Genomic DNA, 25,235 nt, shown 5'->3' with positions numbered 1-25,235 from the left:
CTCGACCGGGCGTTTTTCAGTGCCGCGGTCCGCAGCCCTCCTGCGTGGGGCCGCCCAGAGCTGGGCCTGGCTTGGGGTCCCGGGTGCTGTGAAAATGAGGCAGAAATGACTGGGAAAACGCTTCTCAGTGTCCTGGGAAAGTATTTGGGGAAAAAAAATGAGTGTGTGGGGGTTGATGGCTTGGTGGGGGGAGTGTCACAGGTCTGTAGCAGCTGCTTGTACCTGTAGGTTTCCTCATTCTTGGATATTGCAAATCATGTAGGTGCTCAGTGTCCTTACTGACTGAGAGAACTGAGGAGAAAATGTGGCGTAATTTGTGTAAGAAATACTGGGGAGGCAGTGGCCCAGGGTGCCCAGAGGAGCTGTGGATGCCCCATCCCTGGAGGGGTTCAAGGCCAGGCTGGATGAGGCTTTGGGCAACCTGGGCTAGTGGGAGGTGTCCCTGCCCATGGCAGGGGGTGGCACTGGGTGGGCTTTAAGGTCCCTTCCCACCCCGAACCCTTCTGGGATTTTATGCAAATAAAAACTTTAATTTTTAAGCTAGTCAGTTTTATTTTAACTTTATATTTTTCTTGTGTATCTCAATTTCTGAAGAAGGGAAGAAAAGATGCCTAACTTTGTTCTGTTTTCCTTCTTTGCTCCCTCTGGCTGTGTCTGAGCCCTCCGGGTTGGTGATGTGGAAAGGGTGTTTCCTAGGTGGAGGTTGTTTCTCCCATACTTGCAGACTGGGGCAGTTTTCCACCAGAGTTCCTCATGTGTGTTTTATAGCAAAATTCTAGCTCCTGAAATGTGGAAATGCACATACCTGCATTTGTGTGACGTAACTGATGTAATAAGAACGGTGGTGAAAGGGCGAGAGGTGTCTAGCGGTGCACAGAAGGATAAGTGACTCCTCTGCTGCTGTTGGTGAAAGGGATGATAATTCTGCTTCCACAGTTGATGTTCCTCTGTGGTGGTTCCGCCATTTGCTCAGCAAGTGTAAGCGGAGAGAATGCAGGTTTCTTCTTCATCTGCACCTCCTCTGTCTCTGAACACCTTGGGAATTTGTTGTGGTTTGTAGGGTTAAGCTTTTCTCTAAGGCTAAATATGAAAGTGTTCTAATGTCAATATGTAGAATTAATTCCTTGCAAACTCAGATGGAGCAGATTTCACAGTTAAATTATAGTGTTAAAGAAATTAATGTTGGTATAAGATCTACAGCTCTCAGGTCTCTGTCTAATTACATCCTTCTACCGCTTTTTTCCCTTGTCTTGCGTAGCCTAAGGTTGCGTTCAGAGGTGGCAGTCGCTGCTGGAGTAGCGCAGACGCTGGCGGGAGGCTGACTGATGCATTCACTAACGTAATGACAGGCTCTGGCTCGCTGTATGGTTGCTACAAATCACAGGTTCGGTTGATTATAAATGAATTTTTTATATCTGTGTAAGAGTTTGGGTTCCTTATAAACAAAATGGTCAAAAAGTATTTCTAATACAGTTGTGTATACTGGTGAACGTAAATCACCGTGTTTGGTTCATTAATAATAAATCTCCATTGTTGTAATGTTCATCAGGAAGGACAGTGACTTTTATTTAATACAGTCACAGATGAAGGAATATGTGGTGTTTAGTCAAATAGTATTTCACTGTGTTCTTTGTTCTTCTGTTACTGTAAACAATTGTAGACAAAATAAGGAGCAAATGACTGGTTTTAGGAAAACTGGGAAGTCGATAAGAAGGAGAAGCTTGGGTATTGCAGCATATTTCTATGGCATACCACAGACGTAGAGTCCAAACGCTCGTATAAACGAGGCTGTTGAGCAGGGCGTTCTTAGTCTGAGCAGCAGAACATGCCAGGACAGTTAAGTACATCAGACCTCTCTTCATCTTGCCTTTCGTAGCCATAAACACTGAGGTGACAGACCCAAATGAAAGCTCATTCCCAATCCCTTCAAGAACAGGCCTATTGCTCAATCTGTCCAAGACTTGTGTGGCTTTGTTCTTCCATGTCCTTCAGTCCAGCAACTGGGCTTGCTTACAGAAGTATTTTACAGCCGTGGGGAACACAGGTGTGAAGTAGAGAGCTGTCCACAGTCAGGCAGAAAGCCTCCCTGGGAATGAAACCTGGTTTTGTGTCACTCTCTGTAGCTGCTAGACTGCTTTGGTACATAGAGGAATATATTGTGTCTCTTTAACATTTCACCCTGTGGAAACACCAGTGATTCTTTCACTCACTAAATGCTAAGAAAGCCCATCGTGTTTATACCAAACAAGCAAACACTCCTTTTCCCTTACACTGGGTAGAAGACCTTTCCTCTAGAAAAGAACTGGCTGTAGGTTTTCTTCAGTAGCTTAAATAACCTGTAATGACTGGGGGCGAGGGGGTGTCTCCTGACTCCTGCCAGTGACCATCTCTTAGAAGCTGGTGCAGATGTTTTAGGCTGTCTTGGCCTGAAATTTTTACTCCTACACGTAGATGCGCCGGGCAGTAGTCACCAGCAGAAGTTACTTGTAGCATTGTGTCAAAAGCACGTGGCTTGTTTTTCATGCTCTGGTTACTCCAAAAGTGAACTCGCAAACATGTAGAATGATGAAATGACAATTTGATGTGTTTAATATTAAAATCGGTGCTGTTATTATATATAAAATGCAGAATGAAGAAAATGTAGAGCTACCTCAGACCTACGGTTCTTCCCTTTCGACATCGGAGTACTCGGCACCTGTGGACCCTTCCCTTGTATATACACCGTGGTCTACCTATGGAGACGATGCCAAGCCGCCTGCTGCGTCTCAGATTAACATAAAGTCCAGGTAGTTGTTTTTGACAGAGAGGGAATGTGGGGAGTAATGGAGTAGACAGATTATATTTTTTTGTTTCATTTAACTTATGAAATATTTTGAATTAAGTAATTGTTTTAATTAATATGCATTTTGTTTTCAGGATTCAGCCTGAAAGGAATGATTACGGCAGTGAAACAGATTTATACGGACTTGTGTCTAACATCTTGGAAGAACAAGATAAATCACAGCCATATTGTGCTGAGGGGTGAGTGTGTTGCCATGCAAGCACTGCTGGCGTTCTTTTCCTCTGACAAAAACTACCGGCCACTGATCTCGGTATCTGTGTTCTGTTAGTCATCTTTGCATCTGCTGCTGGCAAGTCCTCGTGCTTTTTACAGTTTCCCTTCCTTCCTCCTAATTTCTATTATTTTGCTTGTGATACTTGAAAGCTTTTCTCTGTGTACTCAAATTACATGGTAGTTTCTGGCTTTCTGGTATTTATAGAACTTTTTAATTGGAATGTTTTAAATAAGTCCTTAACAAGCATAGTGGAAATGCTGTATTCAAATAAATCTCCTTGAATATATGCCTTGGCTTATTTTTTTTAGATAAAGATTGAATTCAGGCATTAGTTTTCTTTCTTAATTAATTTCAATTCACAGAAAGAATACACAAAACACAAAATCACACTCTCTCATGGTTTCCTGAACTAGCAGGAGAGAATAATTCAACGGAAAATTAATATTTCGTGATGTTAGTGCTACCTAAGCAATATTTGCCTATGTAAATGTCAGATGTATTTTGCCTGTATTCTAGCACCAGAAGAAACTATGAGATAATCATAACTTGACACAGGTGGATTCAGGTCCAGCATCCCCAGGATATTTTAAGAGCTCACTATCTTTTGCCTGAATCTGAGTATCCTAGGTCTGAGGGATAAGAAAGGCCTCCCAGTTCTCAAGGTTCCCAAGCCAGGCTCCACTCTTCCTTTCAGTCTTCTCCCAAATTTCCAGTGATTTCTGTGTGTGTGCTGAGTTATGTGGCTGAAGTGAGGGAAAACTTTAGAGAGAGTCAGTCTTGATCAAAAGATGTCTGAAGCAAAGAAATTTGTAAGTTAATTACGGCTGGATTTCTGTTTTCAGTACTGCCAAATTTGGCTGTGACTGTAATGACTTCCAGGTACAATTCCATGTTTTACTTAATCTGTTCGGAGCTTTCCTTGACAGTCAGTGATTGTCCTGTGTTAATCCATGGTAATTAGTGGAAGGAAAGGAAATGTGCTGAGGTGCTTGTTCCTGATTTACCTGCAGGAAGCAGTGTAAGCCAGTGTAAACCACAGGCGATTCTGAAGCAATAAGCGGGATGATGTAGAGAAGTGTTTTGTCTGGAGGGCTAGGACACGGCTTTGAAAGGTTGTGGGTAGTCTGGGAAGTGGGGTTATCTTAACTTGTTGCTTAACCAGGAGTACTTTGGTGGTGATGGACAGTAAATCTCTTGACAGGACTGACTGAAATAATTTGGTGTGTACACATCACTCACAGCTTGAAGGCATTGTACGTCGCTTCTCAGGTGTATGGGTGGGTTTAGACAAGACAGAAATGGCTTTCTCATCTCGTTAAGGGACACTGCAAAGATGACAGCAGCGGATAGAGGTTGGAGTAAGACATTGTTGAATCAATCGAGAGAAATGGTGGGGGGAAGAATTGAGTTTTAAAACTTGTTTCTGCATTTGGGGATGGAAGAGGAGCACCACGGATAAGAATCTAACCATGTATTTCTTGTTCTTCAAGGAGTTGCCCTTCCAACTTGAAGTCAGTATGGCCCATGAACGCAGCCAGAATCGTAGACCACCATGACCTGGTGCCAGAAACTAAAAGACCAGTTGTTGGAGTTGTCTCACCACAGGGTTTTTATGGTAGCGAATCCGTATCTGCCGCTGAAAAACAGTACTTGCAAAGTGGTAATCTTGCATCGCAGCAAAAAGTAGACGAATGTTATCGCGGGTTTACTGGCATAGACCTTGAAGAGCAGTGTTTATACCCTTCTAGGAATGATCATGCCAACTGTTGCAACATGCAGACTAATGAGAATATTAAGACAACGCCCGTATATCAGAACTATCCATACATGAAAAACACCTTTACACCCCAAGTTGGGTATTCAGAAGTAATCAAAGACTTGGGAGCCGATGCTTATTCTTGCGGAAGGGAGAAGGTGTGTCCCAAGGGAGCAGATGCGCAGGTGCACCAAAAGCGGGCAGAAACGTTTCTTCCACAGTTTCACAGATACAATGAAAATGCTGATTATAGTAGATACACCGAATATTCTCATGCTAGTAAAACAAAGCCTAACAAGAGCACAAATTGTACCCTCCAAGAAAATAAGAAGTTAGTAAATGGAACCATGGAGGCACCACCTCTGGACACAGAACCCTATACTAAATTATTTCAAGGTAAATCAGGAACTCAGAAAAAAATAGAAGATACAATTTCAGATCAACAAAACTTTACATTTCCCAAGGCTGTAGGACTTCTGTCAGAAAAACAGTTTGCAAGTGAAACTTCATTCTGCACTGATTTTGGGCAAAAATTTGAATATGGACTCAAATCTTTTGCAGCTTGTCCAGGGAGTAGTGACTGTGCAAACAGTGTAGAAAAGCAGCAGTTTTCCAAGTCCAATCTTCAGAATTCTGAATACTGTAAATCATTATTACCAAACCCAGCAAACCCTTCAGCAGGTGCTAGTGTAAGGCCAGCCTGGATGAACACCCAAACCAAAAACACTGCATCTGTCCCGTTTCAGAACCCGAGTCCTTTGTTGAAACTGAATAATCGTTTACCTGCTTTTCCAAAAAGTTCCAGTCATTCTAATGATTTTTTTCAGTTCTCATCTTCAAATGTTCCTTTAAATAGTAATTTATTTCACAAGTACTCTCAAGATAATCCTTCATTTGTTTCAAGTCTTGATTTTGGCTATAACTCCGCAGAACGATCTTGGTCTGCTGCCTGCATGGAGGCACTAGTTAGGGGCGGAGAAGAGAATCTCATTGAGTATTTAAGTGAGAAGAAGTTAAAGCTGCCAAATGGATTCTGTGACAATTATTCAGCTCAGCAGTTTGGGATCATTGAAAATCTGAACAAACACCGTTTCCAGTTGAAGCCACAGAGTGAGCATTATGATCTGGAAGGAAAAAAACATGGCGATGGGTTGTTGCAGAACATGTACCAAGACTTGATGGAGTCTCAGGCTCAGTTTAATCTTGGGCAGGGGAGCGGGGACAGTACCATTGTCAATCCTGTGACCTGCCTGCAGGCTCCGAGTTTGTCCAGCAATTGCATGATGGGTGACTTCAGACGTAACCAGCAGCTTGGGTCAAGTGCGTTCCCCGTGAGATCAGCTCGCCTGTTTAACCATTCCATTGTCCCTCTGATGGAGTCTCCCGACTTGTTCTCCCACGATGATTTAAAACGCTTCTACCGTTATTTTAACAATAAGATGTACATCGACAGTTCTTTTTCTGGTTTTGTGCCAGCATTTGGATTTCAAAAGCAAGTTAAAACCCGTAGTGGGCCTGCCAGCGAACTTCATGTTAGACTAGAAGAGTGTTATGAACAGTGGAGAGCTTTGGAGAAAGAAAGAAAGAAGGTAAAAAAAAAAAATAATTATATGCCATATCACAGATTTTATTTGGATCTCATCCAACTCAGACCAGTTAGAGAACATAAGCAATTCGGTTAGAGTTGAAATGCTTAAAGTTAAAACACTTTGCTTCCCTGTATATTTAGGACTGAAAAAAGTTTTGAAGGTTGGTTCGGAGCCTAACGTATTGAATGTCGTGCTTAAAGCAGGAGTTCTGTGACTTTTCAGTCTCTGTGTCAGGGTTCAGGAAGGTGTGTTGTATGACTGACAAAAACTTGTGACCCTTTTTTTTTTAACACAATAAATACAATGTATCTGAAAACTCCAAAAGCAAATCCATTAATAATATATTACATTGGGACTAAACTTTAATCCTTTGAAGAATTAATTAAAATTCTTAGTCCTACACTTCTAGTTCTTTCAGTTAGTTCCTCTCACCTCCTGTTTCCCTGAAGTTTGAAAGCCAAGATGGATTTGGAGGGGCTCTTTCTTCCCCCAGAAACAGAGGTGGAAGAAAGGGTAAAACACTTGAACCAAAAGATTTGGGCAGTTCTGGATGAAGCCCTACCTAACGCAATTGCTTTCTTTGGTCATCAGCGGAAGTGCTTCAGGCTACCCTTGTGGAATGTAAAAGCTGTCTTAATTTCACCGGTTTAGCTGGTCTTGAAATTAAAAAGCCATCTGGAGCTGTGACTTTTGGAGAGGGAAGCTTGGCCAGACCTCACCTGGGAATGGTGGGAGCTGGCTGTCTGGCTGTCAGCTGCTCTGCAGGAGCTCTGCTGGGCCAGTCCACCACAAGAAACTGAATTGTGAGGGGATGTAACCCAGGGGGGTTTTGCCAAAATGTTTCCTGACAAAAGCCGGTTCTTGTTCTGAATAGAAAGGTTAGAGAGAGAATGAGCTTGACTTGTGAAGGGGAGATAGATTGGTGTCTAAACTTGCACAGAAAAGTGCAAAAGAGTCAACACAAGCTGAGAAGTGGAGGAGCAGTGTGTGTGGAGAGAATTAGGCTGCAGCTTTCTGTGCACCACCACAAGACAGTCTCAGCAATGCAATTTTAAAGCAGATTTAGCCCGCTATCTATCGTTACAGGTGTGCCAGAGTGACGTACCGGGGTGAGAGAGGTTGATTGGAACTCTTGCAGTCAGGTTTCAAAGTATTTTTCTGATGGCTAGATAAAACATGATTTCATTTAAACACAACACAAAAGCTTTCTGTAGTTTGACTAACCTGTACAAAATTTAGGTTAATTACTGACTTAAACAATTTTATTTTAATTTTGTGGGTGAGGTCCACATCTGTTTGCCCATTCTTTTTGCCTTGTAATTCTAACTTGCCTCCCTTTTATTTACAGGCAAAATTAGTACAAGCTGTAGGCAGAGTGTGAGAAGACATAGCACTTGTGAAACACATTAAGTTGGCATAATTACTTTAGTTGAACTGCTTTGAGTAAAGCTGTTGTTCACTTGTCTTACAAATGGTTAAATTCCAAATGCCTGAATCCTCGTTGTCTGCTTTAAAAAAAAAATCCAAAACCCTAAAAGAAAGAAATCATATATCTGATTTTTTTTCTGTAATAAAACTTTGCAGCTTACATTCTCAGGGAGTTAATTCTTTTGTTTTCCTGCAGACTGAATCAGCTCTTGCTAAGAATTTCCAAGGAAAAAAGGTTTCCAGTGCTAACAACACTCCGATTCCAAGGCTGACATCAAACCCATCAAGAGTTGATCGCTTAATTGTGGATCAGCTACGTGAACAAGCCAGAGTGAGTTGTAGGACTAAAAAAATATATATTGAACTTATCACATAGAACGCAGAGTATTGTAAGATGATCAGAGCAGCTTTTCCCAAAATAACTTTGTTCTTAAATGCTATGCAGGGAATAATATTTCAGCAGTCCCTGCTAGAATTTCTGCAGCTCTGGGTTCACTGCTGCTGTTACCAGGGAACCCGCTGGGTAGCTGAGGCTCACGTTTACATCCCACATGCCGAGGGGACGTGGTTTCTAGTACAGGAGTGTGCACGAGATGCCAGAATCCAGTCCTCTAGCCTAACTGCTTGCACAGCTCTAAGATGTGCCTGATTGTTGAGCTCTTCTGTTTTGAGCAGCTCAGCAGATAAATATTCACTATAGATTTGTAGACACTGCGTTAGAGGAAGTATTTGTGGGGGGGAAAAGCAAGTGTAATTAATGTTTGTAAGACTGTATTTGCTTAGTCTTGTGGTTTTTTAACGCAGAATGGCTACTTGATGCAACTTCAGCCTGGATTTCTATATTACCAGTTTTCTTCTTAAGCCAAACAGCCACAACCCATAGGGGAAGTGTGACTGGTGTCTTTTGAGGTGCCTGTGGCTCTGCAGCCAAACGATGGTGCAGGTGGAGTATTGTGCTTCTTTGTGAGGCAGCAGCCTGTGCAGAATTCCACAAGGGAGGCTAGAGGGAGGAGGCGAGCACCCACAGAGCTGATCTGAGCTACCAGCAGAATAGCGAGGGCCTGATCGTTTTTTCCGAGGCTGAGAGGCCAGAGCCAGGTGCTCATGCTGCAGAAGGGAGGAGAAATGTGGGCTGAAAGCACAGAAACCTGCCCCTGCGAGGGGTGCGGGATTAAAGACAGCAGCTGCTGTTCTGAGAAATGCTGGTTCTTGGAGGAACTGGTACAGCTGAGCTCAGCCGCTCCCAGGGCAGCAGTGGTTAGCAGCAGTCTTTCCTATTGGTCTCACACAGGTGAAATAAGCTGTGGAGCCACGTCTGCTTTTTTTGAACCCTGTCCTGTGCAGCTGCCTGGTTTTGCTCATACAGCTGAGTAGAGGATAGTGAAAGATGTGTTGATAGGCTTAGTGTAGGCTTTTCACACTACTGTTTCCTGAACCCCAAAGGAACAGGGTTAGGAGGTTTCCACTTTCACAAGGCTTGCCTCTCCTTGCCCTTGTACTTTAAAAATGCATCTAAAAAAGGTCTTAATCTTCTCTAGCTGTTTGAGGAACTGAGCTTCAGGGTACAGAACCTTAAATACTTGTTAGGTAGCAACCGAAAAGTAGTTTTAAGGATGCTTAAAAGCACAGTGGTGCTGTTGAACCTGGATTCTAACATCAAAAGCTCAGTGATGGCCAGAGAGAAACACTGGTACAAAGGTCCAAGTGGAAGTTAGCTGGCTGAATCTGGGATTAACTCTTCATAGTGCGGAGCATCTAGTTAAATTCTCTTGGAGGTCATGCACTTTACATTGGTTTTCTCATTTGAGACTTCCATTTGCAGTTGCTTTCAGTTCCAGAGCAAGGCGTAGCTGATGGAGAGGTGACAGTAGCTTCCTTCACTGTGTCATCAGTAGCTATTAAAACCACTTAACAGTCAGAGAACAAACTTTAAACCAGGATCTCCTCTCTACAGACTATCTCATCCCCCATGTGTCTGGGGAGGTGTAAGTCCACGGCTCTAACTGGAGAATGCCTTCTCACCCCAGTGTGGGATAATTGAGGCTGGACACTCAGCTTGTCCTGTTGAAGCTCTTCTGCTCTGGACTGGTCATGATTTTTGCCAGAGAGGGGAAATACGAGCTTGTGTCTAGTAGCGAGGGTATTGTATGGGCGGGGGGAAGCATTATAGCCCCTGTTCCAACACATTGTTTTGTGAAGAGCAGTCAGCAAAGCTGGGTCTGAAATGTCCTTATCCCATGGTACATGCTCACCTCTCGACTGCAGGGTCCATGGCTCTGCTGGCTGTTTGCTGGGACACTGCCACCCCACCAGTCAGCCCCAGCAGCACTGGTGGCCTGCTGCTTTTCCCAGAAGGATCTGAATTGCTTGGCAAGCCCTGTGACAGTCAGAAGGGATCAGCTGTGCTTTGCAAGAGAAGGGCAGGTTTAGTTAACACCTCTGAGTCGTGAGGGGAAGGAAGTGTCCATTGGAGTGCAGGATGAACTTCTGAAAAACCCAAGGGGATGGGAATGTGAGCATTTGAGCCTTCAGTGGTTCCCGTTGGGTTGCTGGGGCAGCCCAGCTTTCCTGACTTTTGTGGATTTTGCTTTTAGACACCTGGCACTTCTCCCAGGCTTAGTATAAAGAATGTAGGCATTTAACTTGCCACTGTGGATCCCATGGGATGAGCTTGTGGTACCTGAAAACCAGGTCTTCAGAACATAAGTCCTTTTGTGGATATGGTCATACTACTAAGACTGGGAAACGACTGTCAGGTTCATCATTCTTTGTTTCACTTTAAATCTGTCTTTTTCTTCAGAAACAGGTCTAGTGATCAATCAATCTTACCCACTTTAGTTCCCTGTCCTAGTGACTGATTCCTGAGTTGTTCGTGTGAAGTTCTCCCTTCTTTAAACTCTCAGATTCCTCACAGATGTGAAATGTCCTCTGTTTCTAACTTTTAACTTGTGGATGACCATTAAACATCAGGCTTCTTTATAGCTCATCAAGTGTAGCCACATTGCAGTTTTGTAGTTTTTAGTTTTATTTCTGCAAAGCAGTAACCAGGTTCTTCAGTGGTCTGTGAACCATGGTTGAGGAATCGCTCACCAAGGGGAAAATCCGTATTAATGTGACTTGTAAGATAAACCAGACAACAAAGACACAGTTTTTTCAATTAACTAATCAAAATGAATTTTGAGTGATTGTGCTCGACATTGAAAGAGCTCCCTTAGCGCTGAGTGTCCATCCTGGCAATCAGCCTGCGCGTGTGGTTCCACCGCAGCTTTGGCCAACCCACCCGAGACTGCTGCTCTCCCGCGCTGCCCGTTGCTTTGCACGGGCACGGCACAAAGAGGTGACCTGGGTGAACCCAGGCTGCTCTCTGTGGGACTGGTTTTGCCCAGGTAACTGCAGTGGTGCTGATGGGAGGGAGCACTGCAGTGGGCTTGATCCAGAGGAATGCACATTGTCACGGAGCCACCTCCTGTCACCTGGTTGTCTCAAAGCTGTCTATATCCATTACTAACCAGTAAGCTGAGTGTCCAAATATTTGGGTATTTTAGCTTTGCTGTTGTGCTCTGCACACCCAGGTATTCTGCAACTTCTGGTTTGAAGAAGAAGAAATCTTAGGTAAGAATTTATCTACTTCAGCTGTAACTTTATGAAGTGTTCTCAAAAGAAGATAATGGTTATCATTAAACTGTTCTTCCTAATTTGGTTAATTTTCTTGTAAGTCTAGATGAGTACAGTGTGAACTCCTGTAACGTGTAAAATGTTCATTAGGTTGTGACTTTACTGGGAAAAATGGAGCGCCTTCGCAGTTCTCCCCTGCATGCTAACATTTCTGCTGCTCTTGATAAACATCTGGAGGTAATTCATGTAGTGCAGTCACGTAGAAAAGATGAAATTGTAAATGCTTCAAATCGACAGAGGCAAGGAGCTCCCAGATGCCAGGATGACAGAGGTATAACTATGCTTATGTATTTTTATAAAGTAGTGAAAAATTCTACATGTGTTGCAACTCTATTAAAAAAATAATTGTGAGGGTTTGTATTAAAGGTTTAATTTATTTTTCAGTGTCTAGAGCTTGGAGAAAGGCAGACTGGGTTTTAGATGGTGGTTTTCAGAGGTCACTACCTGGGGTTTAGAGATAAATGGGTTAAATCAGTTCATAGTGCGTATGTTCAATTAACAAACTAGCAAGTAATAAAAAGGTAGTTGGGTGGGGTTTTTTTGAATGCAGTTTGGGATTGCAGATGATGTTAAGCCATTGCCTCTTTCTTCTCCCTGTCCCTCGTATTCCTGTTGCCATCACCCCCCTAGCCCTGGCTGTATTTCTGCGTAGAACTTCCCCAGTATCTCCATGCTGAATCTGTGCAAAAATGAATGGATTTCCTCTTCAAGCATCTTCTGTCATGGATTGACATAAAATACAAATTAGATTTTGGATGGATATGCAGAAATGAGTTGGTCAGAATGTTTTTATTCTTAATGGTATCCAGCACATGCAGAATATTCAGCTGAGTCTGTCACTGGTGCACAGGCAGAGTGGCATATTCCCTTCTCTCTTAGATGTGAGACATTCCTGCTGCCTGTGATGCTCTGACTTTGTGCTGGAAGCTTTCTTACGTTTCTGAGTCTTCTGTTCACTTCCTGACTCTTTCCAGGATGGAATTAGATGGATTATTTTACTACTTTGGGGTGTCCCATCATGCAGTTCTGTAATTCCCAAGTTTACTTCAAAAGATACTCCATAGCAATTCTTCTTTCCACCTGTTCACAGCCATTCTTGTTTCTCTTTACCTTGATTGAAGATGGTGTGACTTGGTAAGATGAAGGGGTTTTGGGTGTTGAAGCCCATGAAAATAATTGGTGCTGGCTTTCCTTGGCACTGCTTCTTAACCCAGCGAGCAATTTGGAACGGAGTAGTGTGGAAAAGAACAACCGTCAGACCTCGGGATCTGCTCACGGGTCCAACTGCTTTGAGAAGAGGAGTGGGCTTTGCACCATGGGATCCAGTTGCTTCACTCCGAGGGTTGCGCTTTCTTTGTCCACCTCCCATCCTCCGTACTCGCTGTCCCCAAGACGTGTTCGCCTGTTGTGGCAGCTGAGGAGGATTTTTCAAACAGCAGAGTTATTGAATGTGGTAACTGTATTTGCTGCATGGCTGGGAAAGCCTTGAGGAAGGTGCCTGAAGCTACACATCTCTCCTCTTTGGCAGAACTTTCCTGGTTTTAATTGCTTGGTTTTGCTTTAAGAGGTCTTCCCCAGCCCAACCTTGTTTCCACAGCACCTTCCTGTTCCATCTGATCTGATATTAAGTATCTGCCTTACCAGGCAGGACCTGGCTGTTGTGTCCTCTCCTGCTGGAAGTTTGATTTAAACAAAGTTCATACGTGAGCTGTGGTCTTCACTTCTCCCAGCTCCTCCACTTCAGTGTCAGCACAGATGTACGCGAGTGGGAAGCAGACGCGTCTGCGCTGCCTCTACATCAGCTGTATTTGTGCACAGCGCGGGTCTGAAAAATTGCACTGTTCCACACCGAAGCTGTGGAACTGTGTGAGGTACCTGGCAGTTTGTAAATGGTTTTGACCTCTTAATGAAGTTCTGGAAGAAACACAATGATCAGAAAAAGGAGTTTACGGAGTGCCATCTGTCACCCAGAACAGCCATCGCATCTTTCAGAGCTGTCTTACCGTAGCTCTGCTTTGAGAATGCCCTCGATCTAGTTTTCGGGTTCTTTCAGAAGAACATAGATGTTACAGATCATCTTCTGAGGGGAGAAAAGATCTTTATAATGTCCGTAACTCTCAGGCACTGCGTTCAGCTGAAGACTTAAAACAACTCTTCATTATTACTGGGGGGTTTTCCCTTCTTCCTTGGTAGTGACCCAAACGCCAGCCATATCTTACAGCTCTGAGATGCGGGTGTATGTGAGTGTCACTTGGTCCTTAGCTGCTTCCAGACACTCCAGATGACACCATTGCTGTGCTGTGGTCTCTTCCTGGTTCCAAAAAGCTTGGTGTGGAAATTGGAATTTTAAATATTCAAGACCTGATAATCATGCCCTCCCACTCTGTGTTCTGTCCTTAATTTCTCTGGAGTTATCCTTCCATTAGCACCGTCTCAAATTCTTTGGACAGCTGACACTGCTGTTGGACAAGTGGATTTTCATGGTGATTTTTTGCAGTTCCCTAAATGGATCTTGTGTAGCACTCCTTCCAGCTGGTCAGCAGTGGTAGCTGCAGAGGAATCAGGGCTCACTGTGCAGAGGGAATGTCTCAGGATGGCTTTTAGAGAAAGCAGCCCCTGGAGCGAGAGCCAGACGAGCTGGTGAGGCGCTAAGGTCAGGTCTTTAGTGCTGCCATTTGCCGGGGCAGCCCTGGTACAGCCAGGAGGAGAGTGCTCTCACCTACAGCAGTGAATCCAGGGATATTGGTTGAAGGCAGGTGCCAGCTTTTCCCAATAAAACCAAACTGCAGTCATGCTTATTGAACATAAGCGCTTGGACGAGCAGCCTTGAAGTCAAAGCCCTCCACTGCTTCCAAACCCGTGGAAGTGTTTGACCAGGGGGGAGAGCACACGTGTGCTGTCTGTGCCGCCCAACATACCGTGTGGTGTGACCCAGCTCCAAGAGTGCCTGTGCCCCCACCCCAAAATAACAAGCAAGTTCTGGCTGAAAACTCTGGTGCCTAGAAGAAAGTGTTGAATTTGTTTCTTCCCACATGGGCTGGAATTACAGTTAAAGCATTATGTGTGCTTTGAGTCATTGCTGTGAATAAACAGACCACTGCCCCACCTTACTCTATTTTACACTGGGGGGTTTGACGCATTTTTGCAGAACATGATCTCTGTGCTTCAGTAAAATGCCGTAAATGAGGTATTCCTTCACCTGTCTTAATAATTTCTTAGGTAAGATGGGCAAAGGATCCACTTGGTGGGCCTGGAGGGGTTGCTGTGAACATTCAGCGATGAGCTCGCACAGGAAGGGGCGAGATGTCTCTAATGCGTGTAGCTGTGGAGTTCTCTCAAAACCAGAGCTGACCCCAGGGCTTTGGGTGCTACCGGTAACAGGTGACAGCTACGGGGGAGGTTTAACAATATACTGAAATTCATTCCGTGCACCTGCCTCTGTGTGAGGGCCTAAAGACCACTGCTTCCTCACATTCAGCTTTTACAGCCATATAAAGAGGCAAACACAAAATCAGATGCTGAAAAGGGCTTTAAAAGTTTTGCAGGTTTGAGCATTGCCAGAGTGAATTAATCCCCAGTAGTTACTGTGCCATAAAGATTAACATGCCGTTTCCTCCCCGCAGATGTGTTTGCTCTCGCTTTGGCAATTAAAGAGATGAGCGTAGCAACGCGTAAAGCTCGTACGACTCTGTGGTGTGCGCTCCAGATGACCTTACCGAAATCTGCAGCTGGAAAACCAGATCCAGAGAAAGCTCTTCGGGAGATGGCGCAACCTGAGGAAAAAGGGCATGAAAACGCAACGGCTGCGGCATCCTAAACCCGATGGCTGAAGTAAGCGAGCACTAGCAAAATCCCAGCTGCGTGTGAAATACACTCTGCGGTCTGTGTGTATGAGAGGTGGTACACTAATTCTTTTTAATTATCTGTAAAGTTTGAACTACTAATATTCATATTTAAAGCTGTATCTTGATGAGAAGTTGAATTTTCTCTAAGGGCTCTTGGGTTCTACTTAAACTGCTCACACGACGGCAGCGTCAGAATATTGTAAAGCCAAACTGGTGAATGTTAACTTAAAAAATAATCAGACTAATTAATTAACAGCCAACCTATTATTTAACTTCTGCAGGTGAACCCTGGTGTACAACTCTTTTTACTTCTTTTAGTTTTACTTTAGGAAATAGGTTTTAAAATAATGATTCTTCAAGACTGTAGTCTAGTGGGGTGGCCGGTCAGTATCAGATGAGATTGTGATGTAAAAATGGTTTCCTTATCAAACTAGTGCCTGGAAACAGGTAGGAAAAAAAAGCTAAAAATACCCAATATTCATGTAAAATTAAATATTTAAAATCAAAATATTTATGAATTTGAGATTTTAGAATCTAAGTTTGTAAAAGGAGATGCACCGGGTTCTACTAAATTACTGGTATGACCAAATCGCTGTTGTGAAACCATGCAATTTCATGACTGTGTTCCAATCATCTGGGCATGCTCTTGGGAGAAAAAAAAACCCTCTGTTTTAAAGTATTTAAACGTAATCAAAATCTGACATGCACACAGGATGATCCTTTAGAAAGCTGTGCAGCAGCTGAAATGATGAGTGGTGTTTTTAATGCCTTCACTTTAACATTGGAAGAGGTATCACAAAGTTCGGAACTTTAGGTCTTTTTAAAGTTGCTCTTTCACTAGTTTGGTTTAAAATTTTGTTGTCATAATTTAGATTTATTAGTTCACCTCTGCATTTGTGACAGCTATTAATACTTGGTGTTTGTCTGTGTATCTTAATCTGTACGGAACGTAAGTAACTTATTCACAGAGACAAAATGTTGGTATTATGTGGCTCGGGAGACACGGGGTTTTAACACTTGTAGCATCGCGTTTATAATGTGTGGATTAAATTTCTTCAGCTGTCCTTGCCCAGATCCCCTGATATTTTAAATATCTGTGTTCTTCCTGCTTCTGGGAAGTCCTGATATGCAAAAGGTGTGATCGCACCACATAAATTGTCATGAGATGATGTGAGAAAGAAACCGAATGAGAGTGGAGCAGAGAGCGGAGTAACCGTTCTGATCACTGAGAGGAGCAAAGCACTGCCAGAGCGAGTTTCTCGGGGCAGGAGAACAAAGCCCGTCCTCACACCGCAGGTCACTGCATTAGGATCCGTTCAGTTTAACCTCAGACATGTTGATGTTCAAAGCGATACTGTGCTGGCTTTAGTCTGTCTGGTAAGAAATAAAATTCGCTTTTGTTGAAGAGCATTTGTTGTGCGATTGTCTTCATAGCCGCAGCTCCGAGAACTTGGTCCGTTAACGGGGATTGACGTTGTCATTAGTTACTGAAGTACGTGAAGAGGTGTAAAGCACTGGTGACACTGACATTGCTCTCCTGGGGACAGAATGACAGTAGTGTTGGGCAGACCCAGGGAAAATGGTCTCGGTGTGCTGAAGCCACAGTGGTGGCTCATTTTTTTCCCCTGCAACTATCTCATGAGTCACAAGCTCTGTTCTACCAGAGAATGCTTCTGCAATCGTTTCAGTGGCTGCACCGGAGCCTGTCCGGAGCATCCTGCTCTATAAATTTCCTGCTGTTGATGTAGTGTTAATGCACGGCTGAATATCCTGAACATGGAGGATACCTGCCATCAGCAGTTGGCTCTCCCGGGGCAGCGGCTGCTCTGGGCACTGAATCAATCACACGATTGATTGGCACGGTCAGAGGTGCCGCTGCTGTGGGGTGCAGGCAGAGCCGCTGCTGTGGGATGCAGGCGGAGGTGCTGTGGGGTGCAGGCAGAGTGCAGCCTCACCATGGGGAAGCACTGCCAGCGCCAAGCTGGGCTTGCAGCCCGGAGGCAGCTCAGACCGTTCCAGGGCAGTCAGTTCCCAGGTCTTGTGTTGACACCAGACTCCAGCAGCACACTTGGGGTTTCCAGCACCAAGCGCTGGTGATGCTGCCTTGGTGAGGCGCTGGAGGGTTGTGGGTCTGCTGAGATCCGTGGGGCTGGGGCTGCCTTTGCTCCCCTTTCCCTGTCCCTAAAAGGGCGTTTTCTAACTGTGGAGGGGCGAAGCCTTGGCTGGGCAGACACAACGAGCTGAAACCCTCCCCTGTGCTTGTGTGCGGGTGCAGGGTGTGAGCGGTACCAGCGCGGGCGACCCACCCACCCGGGAGGGAGCTCCCACGGGGCACTTGTGACTGCACCCTCCTTAAATCCATACAAACATCTCTTAATGCGTACCTTTTGGCACTTACAGTGTAGCCTTTGTCCTCCGACTGGCTTCTGAGCTCAGGTGCGAGCAGGGGGGGTCCAGTCCCTGGCAGGAGGAGGTGAACGCAGCTGTTTTCTCTGGACTTTCCAACCAAGAAGCTGTAACAGGCTCTGCTGTGCTGGCATTGGGGCGGGGAGGAAGCTCCAGCCCTCCGCTTGCCTTCCACTGGGGAGCAGAGCTTGGGGGAAGCTTGGTGCCAGGTCTGAGCTCTTGGTGCCCAGCTCAGGAACGGGGGAAGGCAGCTGGTGCTGGATGGCAGCGTTAGATCGCCCTGGAGAACCGGCAGCTTCTCCAAACCCACGCACGGCCAGGGCTGCTCCAGGCGCTGAGCCCCAGCTTGGTGCCCTCGCCCAGCCTCCAGCCCGGGGGTTGTGGGAAGGGCTCCAGGTCACAGGAGCCAGCCCGTGGTGCTGGGGTTTGGGGTGGTGGTGCTGTGACACCCCTTTCCCTCCCATCACTACCCCCCCATCCTGCTGCAGCGGAGTGAACCCCCTGGTACGCGATGCTGCAGCCAGGACCCAGCACAGCGCCCCAAGCTGGGCCAGGAACCAGCCCCGGGGACAAGCACAGTGCGTTCCCTGCCCTGCAAGGTCCCAGGGAGCCCTGCAGCCTCGGGGAGAGGCGTGTGAACAAGCGAGGACCAGCGCCATAGCAGCAATGGGTCTGAGGACACAGGAGAGGTCAGAGGGGAGCCCCCACACAGCGCCACGGGGCACCGCCATCGCTAACCACGACGTTCAGACAGAGAGGAACCCACTTCTTGGCCAACCAGTTTTATTATTCAAGTCCACGGATAAAGCAGTTGGATACTCACACTTGCAGCTGCTCGTTAAACAGGAGCGTGACCCTTCATCAGAGCGCTGCTGAAAGCAGGCGATGGGGACAGGGACCAGCAGCAGCCACCCGCTGCCAGGGGCACACCTCACCGGCAAACACGAACACAGCGGCCAGAGCGGGAAGCAGCGCAGGGCCAAGGCACACCAGGTTCCTCCTGCGCCCCCAAAAACGCCGCAGCTCCTCCTTCACGCTGTTTACAGAGATTATTGTTCTTTCCAGAGGCGGGTAACGCTGTCACGAAAAGGCCGGGAACTGCAGGTACCGAGCCCTTTGGGGGTGAGAGAAGCATTCACCCCCCCGACGATTGCAGCTGTGCCCAGTGAGAGCCACGGGCTCGTAACCCAGCACATCCAAGGGGCTTACGGCCACTCAGCACTGGCAAGCGCCACAGAAATAACAGTCGATGTTCATCCCCACAAAGCATCGGGGAGCACCGTTCTCCAGCTACCGGCATGAGGTCTCAAAACAGCGTAAGGACTCGGCAGGTTTGCTGCCGCTGTGGCTGATGCTCAACCCAGCGCAGCGTTTCCTCACCCAGAGCCGGCGGGTGATGCAGTCTCTGCAGCTCATCTATATTTCATCACCTTGCCTCTCCCTGCTGCAGAACAGCGCTCACCCTCGCCGAGGTCAGCTCCGAACCCGCCTCCCTCAGCTCAGCCGGAGCGAAGACGCGGCGTTGTTCTTGGCAGCGTAAATACGTGGATTTGCAAATACATTTTTCAAGGCTAGTGTAAAGAAATTCACGTTCGCCCCGTAGCAGCATGTCCCGAGTTACACGGCAGACAACACGCTGTCGCTGCAAACCAAGGCCGGAGGAGGACACAGCCGGCGTGGAAGCCCTCTCCTACATCTCGTTTTGCTTTCTTGAAGTGGTTAGAAGAAAAAATAGATTGATTTCAAACACGGACATTATCACTTCACCGTTCTTTGGTACAGACATTGGCCACAATAACCGACTGGGACACTTGACACCACAAGCACATGGCACACTTTGAGTTTAAGAGGTGCTTGAAATTTCTTTTCTGCTATATAAAAAAAAAAAAGGAAACGCTTCCAAAAAACCACTTGCCAGCCACGTGCCCAGAATTTCTGCTGCTTTTTAAACACACACCATATTCGTAATTCATTTTATCCCTTGAGAGTCCAACTGGAAAACCCCAGCTACCGTTTCCGCTCGCCTTTCTGTGTCCTTTTCTTCTCCTTTTCCTTCCGCTCCTGCTTGGCTAGCTTATCCTTCTCCCGCTGCAGTTTATCTTGCTCCTTTTTCTTCTGGAACTCATCTCGCAGCAGCTCCCGTTCCAGCTTCCTGGCATTCAAGACGTCCTCCACGTTTGTGTTTCGGAACAGCGCTGGTGGTGTGTTAAGGGCAGACAACGCTCTGGTTTCTGCGCTGCAGCCGTATTTTGGAGCTCTGAACTGGCTTCAGCACACAGGTGGTTTATTCTATGTTCACCTTCTAACTCCCACTTCTGCTTCCTCCCCGAGCAGGTAAGGAATTTGGGAATGAGGAATGGAGAAAGAAAAAGGAATCTCTGCTCGGTTTTCCAAATAGAAAAGTCACGTAGAGTAAAAGCACGCTCCCTAGAAAAGGATTTTTTCCAAGAAAAATCAAGTTGCCTACAGGTTCTTAAGACAGATAATGTAAAAAAAATTTGTAAAACCTCTACAAACCTTCGAGGAAGAAAACATATCCGGTGCAGCTTCCTGGAGTGGATTCACCACACTGCGTGTGACATCAATGTTTGTACATGTGTGTCCGTGTTCCTCGCCCGGTGCGCAATGAGCGCGGCCACGCAGAGCCCACAGATTGTTCATTGCGTGTCTGCGCAGAGCTGGGCGCTGGGTGGCGATTCCACGAAGCTGCACACCCGCGTTCAGTCCCCCTGTGGGGTTACACTGCTCAAAATGTGACGGCCGCATCCTCCTAACTGTAACTGTTAGTTTTTATCTCAGCTGCGGCTGGTCAGCTCTTTTCTCGCTTTGATTTAAAAGCACAGTGTTCCTCACATTTCTACACATGCTCGGTATGCGGGGCTCTTAATTCAGGAGGGTTGCACCACACTTGGAGGTTGATTTTTGGTATTATAATTACATTAAAATGAGGATCGGTCACTTTTGGACAGTGCTACTCCCTGACTTGGCTGGCTCCCCAGACATAGTGATTATTTTCCAGGATGTTCCCGTCTTCAAGGGTAAATCTAACAGACCTTACGTGATTAAAGAGTTTTTCTCACCAGTCCCAAGGACAGTTTTCCTAACCCACACAGAGAGAACAGATTTGTTACATCAGCTTCTAACTTCACTTGCAACACACCTGCGTAGCGTCGGTACCTGCAGCCCCTGGGAGCTGACTCCCAGCAGGTACCAGGCCTCCCAGTAGCTCCCTAACGGCTGGTCCCAGCTCCTGGGATGGGGACGATGGCCCACAGCGCTGGCTGGGGCAGCTCTGCCCGTCCCACCGGCCGTGCAGGACGGCTGCAGACACGGGAGCGGCTGAGGCAGCTCACGCCAAGGATGGCCACGCTCTCGTGTCCTCTCCTGCAGCGACCAGCAGCAAACGCTTTGGGAAGAGCATTGGAGCGAGGGGGCGTCTCCTCCACTGGCTCTTCCTCCTACTCATCAATGATGCAGGGACAAGAATAATTTAGGTTTCACTTCTTAATTATGTGATAAAACTGCTTCCATCATAAACCTGCCAGCTGCTGAGCTCCAGGAACGTCCCAATTACTGTGCAGAGAAGCACAGGGGATAATCGGTCCTTGTTCACCATTACAGTCCAGCCCTGCGAGTTTCACTGTAGTTGTGTTTCTGTTGTGCTTTTGAATAGTTCTCGACACAATTCACCTCTCTGGACACTAACCTGGTGTTCTGGGAGAATTATCCTTCTTAACAGCATGTTCTGTGAAGCTCCAGAGGGTGGAAGAGAGAAGGAAGGAACAGAGGAGAGAAAAGAGAATGCCAGGGTCAGTCTCAGCTCAGCACGTGGGGCAGGGAGCAGGCGGACCTCAAACTTTCCTGACGAGCAAGGTCAGGTTACATGGAAAGCAAAATCAATCACCAAACTTAAAACGTGGCACTAAAGGAACAGGGAGTACCAGCGGGATAAGGAGGGATGGGGAAGCTCACCGTGGAAACTGCCTTCCTTCCAAAAAGCCTAGGTCACTGAACACTCAAAGGATACATTTTTCTGATCCGATATTCACTGCTGTCGCATTCGATCCATCCTGTTCATCCTCGCCGGTGAGAGAATTAAGGAAATATGGACATCAGGCATGAACTGGTGCCTCTGTACAGTCCCGTTTAGCTCAAAACACGTCAAATCACAACTGTGCCAAGCCACGAGAAAGCAGCTGAACACTCCTGCAGACCAAGACCAGGTAAGCACAACCCCAGCGTCCGGCTCCCTCCCACTGCTCCAGTGCCGGCTACGATTCCCTCCTACTCAGCTTTGTTCTTCAAGGAAGAACGTGTTTTTCAGCACTACAAAAAGGTAATTTTAAACTCTCCCACTCTACACACTCTCTCTAAGGAGGATAGTTTCAACCGATTTCTGATCAGAAAGCAAGAGATAACTTCAATGCCTTAGCTATCGTGCAGAGAGGTACCGGGAGGCGATTCACTCCCCCTGTGCACCACACCTGGAGTGGGAAAACCTTCCCCAGCCCAGCACGTGTTGGTGGGGAGCGTGGGAATTGCAGAAAAACATCCTCAGAGGAGCATCTGCTCACGGCACTCCACAAACTAGGAGCTCCCGTGTTTTTTTCCATAGAAGTTATTTTATCGTGGAGAAGGAAGATTGAAAAGTTTCTCCAATTCTCCCCACTACACGCTGCAAAGCTGGAAAAGCATTTTAGGAGATTTTTAATAAACACTGTCCATCAAAGCAACGAGTCTCGACTGGGGCAGGAAAAGGATATTCCTCCTCGTCCGTCACGTTGGCGTACTGGGCCAGGAGGGCGGCTTTCCTTTGCTTCTCTTCCTGAGAGACCTCCTTGGGCTTCACCACGATCCTGGCCTGCTTCTCCATCATGCTGGCGATGGCCTGGACCTCATCTGGCAGGGAGAGAGTCAGAGCATCAGTCAGTCCCCGCGGCCACGGCAGCAGAGTCCCAGCTGGCAGACGCCACACACCGCTGCCCTCCTGCATCTGCAGTCCCCAAAAGGCACCGTCCCACTGTCACAGGCTGTGGCCCTGGGGGACAAATGCACCAAGCTAAGGGGAGAAGCGTCACCCAAAAATGTCCCCCACCCTCCTCCCAAGGTCACAAGCGGTGCTGTCAACTCCCAGAGCGCAGCGAGGGGCCGTTTTGGGGAATTCAATCTCGGACTGGAGAGACGGGAGCTGCTGCAGAGCTACCCAAGGCGGCAGCCGGGGCGGGGATGTGACACCAGCTCACCAGGAGGAATTCCCCCGTGCCGCGCGCAGCCACCAGCTGACGCTGTTTTTGCTGGAGCAAGGAAAGTTTCCCAGTGAAACTCTGAAATCAGGGAGACTCTTGCTAATGAAACCCCATTTTACTCCAACTGGCATTGTCGTGTGGTTAGAAGAGGCTGAGGTCACTTAACCACGCACTTCAAACACGGTAAACAGACATTCTGAAAACCCAACGTGACTGATCAGCTTAACGCTCGCTCTTTCCTACCTACCCAGGGAAGCAAACAGCTGATTTCACACTGGAGTTCTGCTGCCCGTTTCTGAACGTGACATTTGGGGTTTGACATCAAATTTTTTTAGTTTTTTATCTTTAGGGTTCTGTTATTCTAAGTGGGTATTGATTTCATTCGGGATTTATCCTTCTATGGAACCCCAGTGAAATCATTAAATCTTTGCGTTTCTAACAAGCTAGACACCTTCTTTCTGTGACAAGCAAGAAAAGTCCCTGCGGGTACCCAACAGGACGAGCAGGAGGAGCCCAGCAGCAGCTCCAGCAATTCCCATCACTTGTCCCCAAAAGACAGATTTATTTTCTTTAATGCACAGAATAGTGTAACTTTTCCATGTCCCCCGCCAAAGGCAAGGACAGGCTTCAGAGAATTTTGGGGGAAAGCCAGCGAGCTGCTGCAGGGTTCAGCTGCCTCATCCCTAAAGAGGAGGCAAGGGATATTTGTGAACCCCAGATTTGGCCAAGAAAAGCACGATACAAACGCCGGCCTTGTGAGCAGGGCTCACTGCTTCTAGAACAATGTCAGCCAGTGACAATATTCTGTTTGCAATCACAACCAACAACAAAAAAAAAGGCAAAGCAAACCCAAAGCGGGATTGAGCCAAAAGGGACGTTACGTGGTCACGGGCCCCAGTGAGGTCCAGACAGTTGGCAGATCACTAACCGATCCGTGCCGTAAGCTTCAACTGGAAAAATCCAGCATCTGGCTTCACTGTACCCCAGAGCTCTACCCAGTGACTTTCGCCCCCCAGGAGCAAGAACCACGCGGGGGTCTGCGCTCCCGAGCCGACAGCGAAGCCAAGGGCTGAATTCGGGGGGGAACAAAGAAGCAGTGGGACTGTCATGGGACGGGGAAGGAGCAGCGTTAGAGCAGCAGCAGCCTCACAGAGCTTCCCCCACTACAAGCGTTTATGTGGAAAAAAAACTCAAACAGGACAGTTTTAAGAGAAGATTTTTAAAGAGGAAAATAAGGGAGCTTTCCTGATGGGTACTGGGACCTCCTCCTGGGGTGGGCAGCAGCGGAAGGGACAGCACTGCTCGCTGTGGGTGCGGCTGTAGGAATATAAAACCTCGCTTCCCAACCCAGCACGGGCATTTTATACCATAGCAACTGCACCAGCTGCCAGCGCTACTTCGTTAGCATTTAATAGAGAGGAAGCCCTAGGGGTTTTGCAAAAGGAAATTTAAAAAAAATCCTACAGGAAAAAAAAAAAAAGAGCTTTTCATGTGCAGGATTATGAACCCAAAGAGAACAGAACGCTAGGGCCAGCCAGAACTGAAACTACTCGTCCTCATTTCATATTTCAAGACAAAACAGTAAATAGGCAGCAATGGCAATGAGAAGCAAGTCACAAATCCATTAACGGCGTTGGGTTTAACTCCCAACAGGAGGAACGGCCAGTTCTCATCTTGGGAAGCCCTGCAAGTCGCGCATCCCCAGGAAAGGCACACCCAGACACTACCTTCTTTTTTCTCTTTGGCGTCAACGATCTGAGATTCAGACCACTTCTCGACTACTTCCCTGCAGACAGCGTTTAAGAGATCTTCTTCCTAGTAAGGGAAAAGAGACTTCTCAGTCTTGGAACAAAGTTGCTCTGCTTTTACCAAAACACGAGGTGTTACGGTGCCATCCCGCAGCTCTGCACCGCGCCAGGAGATGCTGCATCCCCGCGGCGGTTTCCTTTTCGCACGATAACAGCTCTAACAGCACACACTGGGTTCACAGCAGCTAGCTCTCTACGTACAACAGCCCCACGGACGCGGCAGAAAGGCCATCGGGATGTCTTCACTCTGGATATCTGCTGCCCAACTTCGTGTCTCTTCCGGAGCAAGGCTGCGAGAAGCTGCTCAAAGGCCACTTCCGAGCCAATCCCACCTAAATCAGACTGGGTACAACTGGGGGAGGGCCAGTACGGAGCTGGAGCTACTTTGGTGGTGCTGACAGACCATCTCCTCCCGTCCTCAGGCGT

The 25,235-nt window shown here is 46.8% G+C and overlaps 2 protein-coding genes across 2 annotated transcripts; one reads left to right on the top strand and one right to left on the bottom strand.

The window, feature by feature from the left end:
* Positions 1 to 1,258: 1,258 nt before the first annotated feature.
* Positions 1,259 to 15,321, top strand: LOC104472276 (chromosome unknown open reading frame, human C17orf104; the record flags this gene model as incomplete). The annotated part of the gene is made up of 7 exons (XM_010087874.1): positions 1,259 to 1,384; positions 2,629 to 2,786; positions 2,917 to 3,021; positions 4,547 to 6,401; positions 8,026 to 8,160; positions 11,595 to 11,775; positions 15,128 to 15,321. Coding segments are annotated over 7 exons (2,754 nt in total), but the record flags the coding sequence as incomplete, so codon positions are not given.
* Positions 15,322 to 19,385: 4,064 nt separating this feature from the next.
* On the bottom strand, positions 19,386 to 24,816 carry CCDC43 (coiled-coil domain containing 43; the record flags this gene model as incomplete). Its single annotated transcript, XM_010087873.1, has 4 exons — positions 19,386 to 19,950; positions 21,783 to 21,841; positions 22,519 to 22,654; positions 24,729 to 24,816. Coding segments are annotated over 4 exons (471 nt in total), but the record flags the coding sequence as incomplete, so codon positions are not given.
* Positions 24,817 to 25,235: the final 419 nt, after the last annotated feature.

This window comes from Pterocles gutturalis, unplaced genomic scaffold (genome assembly GCF_000699245.1).
Source record: "Pterocles gutturalis isolate BGI_N339 unplaced genomic scaffold, ASM69924v1 scaffold34691, whole genome shotgun sequence".
NCBI classification, from domain to species: domain Eukaryota; kingdom Metazoa; phylum Chordata; class Aves; order Pterocliformes; family Pteroclidae; genus Pterocles; species Pterocles gutturalis.
The sequence above is the reverse complement of the archived record's forward strand: the minus strand, read 5'-3'. Positions and strand labels throughout refer to the sequence as shown.